This window comes from Nanorana parkeri, unplaced genomic scaffold (genome assembly GCF_000935625.1).
Source record: "Nanorana parkeri isolate BGI_ZX_2015 unplaced genomic scaffold, ASM93562v1 scaffold194, whole genome shotgun sequence".
NCBI lineage: Eukaryota > Metazoa > Chordata > Amphibia > Anura > Dicroglossidae > Nanorana > Nanorana parkeri.
Genome location: NW_017306462.1, coordinates 1,302,952 through 1,312,187, shown reverse-complemented (window position 1 = coordinate 1,312,187; position 9,236 = coordinate 1,302,952). Strand labels below are relative to the sequence as shown.

At 47.4% G+C, this 9,236-nt stretch overlaps 1 protein-coding gene across 2 annotated transcripts in view; it reads right to left on the bottom strand.

Annotated features, from left to right (window-relative positions):
- USP16 (ubiquitin specific peptidase 16) overlaps nucleotides 1-9,236 on the bottom strand; it is a 27,702-nt gene that overhangs the window by 17,057 nt on the left and 1,409 nt on the right. For both annotated transcript variants that reach the window (XM_018555368.1, XM_018555367.1), the window contains exons 2-4: nucleotides 7,562-7,632; nucleotides 4,653-4,834; nucleotides 1,437-1,540 (exon numbers count right to left, since the gene is read on the bottom strand). In XM_018555368.1, coding sequence (XP_018410870.1) covers nucleotides 1,437-1,540; nucleotides 4,653-4,834; nucleotides 7,562-7,613 — 338 coding nt within the window. In that variant the 5' untranslated portion in view covers nucleotides 7,614-7,632. The remainder of the gene's footprint in view (nucleotides 1-1,436; nucleotides 1,541-4,652; nucleotides 4,835-7,561; nucleotides 7,633-9,236) is intronic.

Sequence of the window (9,236 nt, the reverse complement as noted above, 5' to 3'; positions counted from 1 at the left end):
AAAACAGGCATCTGTAAGTGCCTCCTGACCACCCACCTACAAAGATATGGTGGCTGATCAGGACCATACACATTGCGATGCTTTATGGTGTGGCTCAGCAGTGCCGCCTTTCAAACCTGCCCGTTGAAGTCAACGGGGCTGCGCCGCAACTGAACGTCAAACACTTGGCATGTGCTTGTGGCATGTTTTATCTATGTAAGATATCTCTTGGGAGGAAAAAAAAAAAGGAGAGGCAGAAATCACATCTCGAATGCCTGCAAACCACTGCTCCGCTGTGTTAGATGACTACTGTCAACGCTCTCTGTCCAGTCCCGCCCAGCTCCCTGATGTCAGTGGCTGCCAGGAGCTTGGTGGGAGGCCAGTACCCTTGCAACCAATGACATCAGTGAGCTGGGCGGGACCGGACAGAGCGTCCCAGGTTGCTCTGAGCTCATATCTGTGTCTGTCAAAGTCTTGCAATGCCTCATGGAACTTGTAGTGTCACAACAGCTGAAGGGCCGGAGTTGCCCTCCCCTGTTCTAACATTTGCTGATTGAATGTCAGAAGACTGCCCATACACTAATATTTTCTTGTTCAACCCATGGGCTGAATGAAGAAAATATAACAACAAATTCCTCTTATCAACACTTACAGGTGTTGATTGAGGGATCTCCTGCTGTCTTCATTGTAATATAATGGCGGACGTCAGCCGATGTCAAACAAAAATAGGGGGGTCTTTCTTGGGGGGGTAATTTTGGAATTCCTTATCCTATTTTGCATATGTTGGTTTATTGACAGATGGAATTGTGGACCTAAGGCATCTGCCCTCCTTCCACTATAACCCCCTCCCCATTACGGTCTTTGTGGCTTTGGCTTCCATCTACCACCACCTGGGGGGTGTCGTTTTTTTCCGCTCTGGCTGTCACTTTGTGCCTGCATCCTTTGGCTCCGCATTGGGCCGGCAGGCATTTATTGATAATGGTATATCTAGCTATTAAGAATATGAATTTTGTATGAGGACATACAATTTACGTTATCTTTCTATGATGTAATTAGATTTCCTCCTCTTCCTGATGAAGCGATAGATGCGCGAAACTGAAAATCATCCACTCTACTGTTTCCAGATAAGGCCATTCATTTACATGCACTTGGATTGGTTTATACCATCATTTATTCATTTTTTATATTGGTCTATGTATTACTATGAATCATGCAATTGTTAAATCATTGATATGCTATCATACTATCAACTTGCTATCAAATGCTATCATGCTATCAACATTGATATCATATGCTTTTTACCAATCATTCTAATCATGGAAGAGGAAATCCCCTATAACTGATAATCAGTATTGATCCCTATCATGTACATACTGTATACACGTCTCAACTACATACCACTAACAGTGCCTACACCCATGTGCCCATGTCATAAAACAGAGAAAGTAGTGACATACCACGCGTTCCACTCGCCAACGCTGAGCACCAGGCAGTGCGGTTCTGATCTTGGGGTGTTGTAGTGGTTCAGTGCATGCTGATGTTCTGAATATCTGCCACATCCCTAAAGGACCAACATGATGAAAAGTCTGGTTAGTAGTCACTGGGGATCACAAACTCATAAAAGCAGCAGCCCATGCAGGAGTACAGTGCAGAGAGCATACATCAGGACTGAGAACAGAGAAGGCATCAGGGATCCCTCTACACTGCACTCTCCACAATGGTCTATGTGGAGTTACATGCATTCCATGGGGAAGGGCAGGGCTTATCTATAGTCACTCATCAGCTGATGTTAGCAGTCTGTGGTCTCCACTCATTATATTAGTGTACTAGTAGTACTACAACACAAAAATCTCCATTTGTGGAAACTAAAATCTTCTAATCAAAAGAGTATGTGAAGCAGACACCATCCTTGTTCTCAGTCCTTGTCTGCAGGTGCAGTGCAGGCCATCCAATTTTAAATAATGTCTCCCTCAGCCCTATAATGGCAGCTCTCAAAGCCCAGAGGAGGAAATGAGGTAAGAGGTTATGTCTGGAAAAGTGGCTCGGTATCCCAAGATATAATAAAAGAGTTAAATGTAAGAACACGCAGAAGAAGCACCGTTCCTCTATGGCTCAGGAAAGGAATGAGCCGGGAGCTTGCTGCTGGTAGCACGCCCTCGCTCCAGTATGAACCCATACGAGCAAACGAAAAGCTGTCCGCACACAGGATTCCACTGGGACAGTTTATTGAAGCTTGCACCACATCAATGGTGTCCCGGCCAAGGTCCGCCCCTCTGATGTGTTTCACCCAATCATGGGCTTAGTTGTAGGCAACTCTCTCTCTAAGTCTCTACGACTATTGCCTGTGATTGAGTGAAAGACATCAGCGGGGGTGGACCTTGGCCAGGACACCAGTGATGTGGTACAAGCTTCAATAAAACATCTCAGCAGAATCTGGTGTGTGGCCGGCTATTCTTCTGTTTTAAAGAGCTAATGGGTTTGAAGTTACAATTTAAAGGGAAAACAAAATCCTTTCATACAGGCAATGGCATAACTCCGGGGATGAGAGTACACACGCCTTGTGGATCTCATGCTGTGCCAGTAGCTGTCAGACTTACAGGTGAGCCATTATACCATTTCCAATGTGGGCAGCCAGTCAAATATAATGCTGACCCAGCAAAGTCCCTGTGCAAAAATCATTCCTGAAAATCAGATCCTACACACTGCCAGTCACCCTCGCTGCCCGCATGTGAACGTAACCGGGCCTGGTGGATGGTTAGTAAAGCTGGCCACACGCATTAAGATTTCTCTTGTTCATCCCCGAGTGCTGAAGGAGAGAAGTCTTTAGATTCCCCGATCCATTCTAAACAGTGACTATTGTATTCTGACTATTGTATTCTGACAGGCGGAACTTGCGGCTCCCAGAGTATGCAAACAGTGACTGCATCTGCGGCTGGAGTGCCTGTTCAGCCGACAATTTTCCACCCAGCTCCTTCATAGTTACATAATTAGGGTGCAAGAAAGACACAAATCTATTTCAACCATTAGAGGAATTAAAGGAGAACTATGAGGTGACTAATTTCCACTCATCCTCATAGCTAGAACTGACGTGTGACAATGAAGCTGTCACAGGTCGGCTCTATAGATCGCGAAGTGAGTGAATACTGTCGCTCGCCCACTTTCCGATCATCTCCCTCCAGTGAGCGAACACTATCAGTCACCGCTCCCCACCTCTCCGATCCTCCATCGCTGAGTGGAGGAACAGACAGGGGAGCTGGCTCTGCCTCTAGATAGGTAGAGCCCGCTGTCAATGAGCCAGTTGGGTGGATCTCGACTGTATTGTGGGGATCCCTCCCGGCTGCGGCGCTCTCACTATATAGCGGGCAATAAAAGTCAATTGAAAAATCAACTTCTGACCGGCCGGGTGGTGCCGACAGGGCAACCGATGGACAGGTTTCTGACAAGTTGGCATTAAACAGCCGAAATCATTGTGTGTATGGCCTGCTGAAAGGGTAAGTCCAATTCTGAGTCGAAACACTTCTCACCAGTCAGTGTGGCCATATGACCATGCTCACCAATCAGTGCTCGTCATTTGCGGGCATTATGCCTAATAGGGGGGCAGGAAGTGGTGGCTGCCTGGAGGGGGTGAGTTCATTTTCTCACATTTTGTGAAAAAGTGGACTTACCCTTTAAAGGCAAGGGTGGGCAAACTCCAGCCCTCCAGCTGCACTGCAACTACAAGTCCTATGAGGCATTGCAAAACTCTGGACTCCCAGAGACCGATGCATGATGGGATTTGTGGTTTCTGGAGGGCTGGAGTGTGCCCACCCCTGCTTTAAGGCAATGAACACTTTATTTTGGTAGAGCCGGGGGAGAGTCTTCAAACCTAGAAGCACTAGAATTATAAATGGAGGGCCCTACTACTAAAAGAAGGAACATTACAGGCAGTCCCCGGGTTATGAGCAAGATAGGTTCTGTAGGTTTGTTCTTAAGTTGAATTTGTATGTAAGTTGGAACATGTACATTTTTTAAGTGTAACTCAGCCCAAAACATTTTTTTAGTTTTGGATAGCATAGGGAAGGGTTTACACCCCTGTAACGTTTGTTTTGCTGGGTGTGTACCTCTGATTTCACATAATTTTCTGTCCCTGTGAGATTTGGATTCTAAAAATGTTGGGTTGTTGTGGAAACAAGGAGTGGTGATAAGGCTTCAGTGGAGACACCCTTTTCCCATGATAACTCTTACAGGAGTGAATTTCCCTTCCTAGGGGTAGATTTTCTCTCACTTCCTATCTCAAGGACAGGAAGTGAGATTACATTTTTCTAATGAGGATACAAACAGCAGTAAAAACCTCACAGTGACCCGGAAGAAGAGGCGGGCACCCCTTGCCTGCACGTCTAACAAGAGCCAACTTCCTGTAATGTACGTACAGGACTACGAACCAGAAACAAAAGGCGGGCGCTCAACGAGCGCGGTAGCATTACAACTACTGAAACGCTGCGCGGTACACGTTGGCTGCAGCCTGGGACCCCCTGCTGTACAGTAATAGCCCCCGTTTGTAAGTAGGGGTCGTATGTAAGTCGGATGCTTGTAACTCGGGGACGGCCCGTACAGTGTTCCTGGAATACAATGAGGGGGTCGGGGGACTTATTTTGTTGGGAGACAATTTTACAGTGAAAGGATGAGAGTCTTACCCTATGTCCACATTTCATACACAGCCAGATCATTTGTGCTTCCGTTTGCTCCTCTTCCTCATTATTGGTCTTCTCCTTGGCCTCTGACTGGCAGTCCTGGCAGAGTGTCCAGTCCACATTCACCAGAGCCCTCTTCACTGCGCCATCATCCAGGCCCTTCCGGATGTGCTTACATGTCGGCTCTGATCAACAAAAAGCAATCAGTGATCACATAGTGGAGGCAGACGGGCTCAGCCTGATACACTGCTTCCTCAATTCTAGCCCGAGGCAGCCCACATGATGAACAGAAACAACCAAAAACACTTGGCTGGGAAGCCAGCTCCATGCTCCCTCGTCACTTGAGACGAGGGAGCATGGAGCTGGCTTCCTAGCCAATCAGGAAGCCGGGCAGCGTTTAATGACTCGCTGCCCGGCTTTCTGATTTGTCGAGAAGCTGGCCAGCCAGGAAGCCGGGCGCCGTGTAATGACACGGCACCTGGCTTTCTGATTGGCCGGGAAGCCGGCTTCATGCTCCCTCGTCACCTCATGACGAGGGAGCATGGAGCCGGCTTCCCAGCCAATCAGGAAGCCGGCCACAGCCTCATTACACGGCGGCCGGCTTCCTGATTGGCCAGAAAGCTGGCTCCATGCTTTCTCGTCACATAGTGACAGGAAGCATGGGGACGGCTTCCCTGCTAACCAGGAAGCCGGGTGGCGAGTCATTACACACCGCCTGGCTTCCTGAACGGAACTTCTGGTATCGGTATTCAGTATCGGTGAGAGCCGGGAAAAAAATATCGGTACTCGTACTCGATACCGAAATACTGGTATCAGTGCATCCCTAGTATTTAAGTAGCGCCGACAGTTTACACAGCACTTTACATAGTTGCACATTGACATCAGTCCCAGCCCTCAAGGAGCTTACAATCTAAGGTTCCTATCCTATTGCATACAAGGCCAATTTAGACAGCCACCTCCCAGCATGTCTTTGGAGAGTGGGAAGAAACCGGAGTACCCGGGGGAAACACACGTAAGCACAGGGAGAGCATGCAAACTCCATGCAGCTAGTATCCTTTGAACCGGAGATCCCCAGTGCTGCAAGGCCGAAGCTAACCACTAGGCCATCGTGCTGCCCCAAATATCAGACTTCCTGTTTACACTCATTCCTCCACTGTACCTATGGACTTCAAATATGTCCGCCCTTGTTCCTCTCCATTACATGGCGGGTTGATGGGGCTAGTAGTCTCTACAATAAAGATGAGGATGTTTATACTTTCTGTTCCGCTCTCAGGAAGTGACAAGGTCACGGCATTTCTGGCAAGACCTACAGGCATTATTCTGTACTTGCTGAAAAATGAAAATGAATGCAGCCGCCACATCTAAGGACTGGAAAGCTGTAATAAGTTACATTTGTGTTTTAGGTTTAGATAAGCTTCAAAGCTGAACTCCGGGATAAGTAACTACTGTCTGGATACAAGAGTCATGTGTATTCTTCCTGGGATCCTGGTGAGCTTTGTGTATTTTCTGTGCATGATCTGTGCAGTAATCCAGTGTGCAACTTGCAGCTTACTGTAATAAAGACCGGTCACTGCTGCTCTCTCTCCTTGTGACTGGTCTGGTCTCTGGTCCCTTCTGTAACAAAGACCAGTCACTGCTGCTCTCTCTCCTTGTGACTGGTCTCGTCTCCGCCCCCTCCTGTAACAAAGACCCGTCACTGCTACTCTCTCTCCTACTGACTGGTCTCGTAGACTTCCTGTTTACACTCATTCCTCCACTGTACCTATGGACTTCAAATATGTCCGCCCTTGTTCCTCTCCATTACATGGCGGGTTGATGGGGCTAGTAGTCTCTACAATAAAGATGAGGATGTTTATACTTTCTGTTCCGCTCTCAGGAAGTGACAAGGTCACGGCATTTCTGGCAAGACCTACAGGCATTATTCTGTACTTGCTGAAAAATGAAAATGAATGCAGCCGCCACATCTAAGGACTGGAAAGCTGTAATAAGTTACATTTGTGTTTTAGGTTTAGATAAGCTTCAAAGCTGAACTCCGGGATAAGTAACTACTGTCTGGATACAAGAGTCATGTGTATTCTTCCTGGGATCCTGGTGAGCTTTGTGTATTTTCTGTGCATGATCTGTGCAGTAATCCAGTGTGCAACTTGCAGCTTACTGTAATAAAGACCGGTCACTGCTGCTCTCTCTCCTTGTGACTGGTCTGGTCTCTGGTCCCTTCTGTAACAAAGACCAGTCACTGCTGCTCTCTCTCCTTGTGACTGGTCTGGTCTCTGCCCTCTTCTGTAACAAAGACCAGTCACTGCTGCTCTCTCTCCTTGTGACTGGTCTCGTCTCCGCCCCCTCCTGTAACAAAGACCCGTCACTGCTACTCTCCCTCCTACTGACTGGTCTCGTCTCCGCCCCCTTCTGTAACAAAGACCAGTCACTGCTGCTCTCTCTCCTTGTGACTGGTCTGGTCTCTGCCCTCTTCTGTAACAAAGACCAGTCACTGCTGCTCTCTCTCCTTGTGACTGGTCTGGTCTCTGCCCCCTTCTGTAACAAAGACCGGTCACTGCTGCTCTCTCTCCTTGTGACTGGTCTCATCTCCGCCCCCTTCTGTAACAAAGACCAGTCACTGCTGCTCTCTCTCTCTTCTTGTGACTGGTCTTGTCTACGCCCCCCTTCTGTAATAAAGACCAGTCACTGCTGCTCTCTCTCCTTGTGACTGGGCTGGTCTCCGGCCCCTCTTGTAGTGGGTGAAGCCTCATGGGTCCCTATTTCTACAAGGTAATAACTTGGTTTGCAGGAAAATTTGGTGCACACAAAGTGGATTTATATCCTTTGTGGCAATTTAGGAATATATTTCAATGAAAATTCTTGTCCCTGGAGTTCGGCTTAAAGTCACCTTCAAAATTTACAAGAATACGTTGTACCTGTATCCACCGGCTCAGGTGCTGGAAGGTTCCGTCCTTTCTTCTTTACCATGATACTGTTTTAATACTTCCTACAAACATAAAACAATAAAGAAATCCCTCAGTTTATTTTTCAGACCATTTTTGGTACAGGCCAGTACAGACCAGGCCGAATGTGGATTTGGGCAGACTGGTCCATACATCATTGATCTGATTATTTCCAGAAACTATATAGATCAGGCGGAGACAAACCTTGGTCCTCCATCTATGGAAAAACTGCAAGTCCCATCATGCCTCTGCGAGTCTTGCCAGCGGCTGTCAGAGTCTTGCAATGCCTCATGGGACTTGCAGTTTCTTAACAGCTGGGGGTGCTGAGGTTGCCCTCCCTGATACAGACTCTCCAACACAACACGTGTAGTCTATTTGGAGACTGTTGGGACGGCAGGGTTGGGGTTACATTTACAGAACAGAAGAACTCTAACACTTTCTCCAAGAAACAATCAGAGAATATTTTACGGTGTGCTTCGGAAAGTGATGTCAGCTGAATCAGATTAAAGTGTATCTCTAGGCAAAGCTTTGACTAGGGTATGGGATGGTTAGAACCTATTGGTGAGGTTTCACTTCCTGTCCCATAGACATAACAGAACACAAATATGTTGTACGCACCTAAATACACCCGTGTGCATGAGCCACAACACCACTGCACTAGAAGCCCAACTCCGGCCAAGACATATCTCTGCCGGAGAAGGCCAGAGTGAAATCCACGTATCCCCATAGTTAGAGCCGACGTGTGACACTGAAGCTGTCACCGGTCGGCTCTATTGATTGAGAACTGAGCAATCACATACCGCTGATCACTCAGTTCCCGATGCTCTCCCTGCAGAGAGCAGTGCCTGTCCGTCATCACCCCCCCGCACCCGCAGGGACTCCCCTCTCCGATCCTCCAGAGCTCATTGGAGGGACAGACAAGGGAGGGGGCGGGCACAGCTGGCTCTGGCTCTTGAGAAGCAGAGCCAGCTGTCAATCAGGTAGTGGGGTTGATCTCAACAATATTGTCATTGTCTGTCCTGGTTGCAGCACTGTCAGCATATAGCAGACAATAGCCCTCTATATGCTGAGTTTAGGCAGAGGAGTGAATGGAAGGTGCTGACATTAAACTGACCCTGTTACCACATGCACAGACAGCCTTTCTAGTAGCCCGTGTATTGATAAGCCACCGTATCTCCGCTCCCCACCAAGCCCAGCCTCATTACAAGTGCCTTGTTCAAAAAACAATTTTCCATCCTGCTCCTCCTGGAAATAGATCAAGACGAAGATGGAGGCACTGACATTGCAAAGCGATCCATGGCAGGCAAGTCTGCCATAATATGCTAATATGCTGTACATACTAGTGCATTATGTCTAAAAGATCCCAGGGGCATTTGTTTTTTTCTCTTTACTTTCGCTTTACTGTGTGTTAGCACAGCCACTTGTAGTCTGCTTCACAATCCAAGTGACAGGGGTGACAACAAAAGAGCACAATTAGGAGATAGGGACAGAGCATTGTCACTTGATGACAGGAAGTGCCTGAACAAGGATCACCACATATAATGAAAATATGAAAGCTCCAGATTTACAAATATTGAAAATACATTTAAATGTAACAGATCACATTTAATTTTCAGCTATTGGGTGTGTGTGTGTATATATATATATA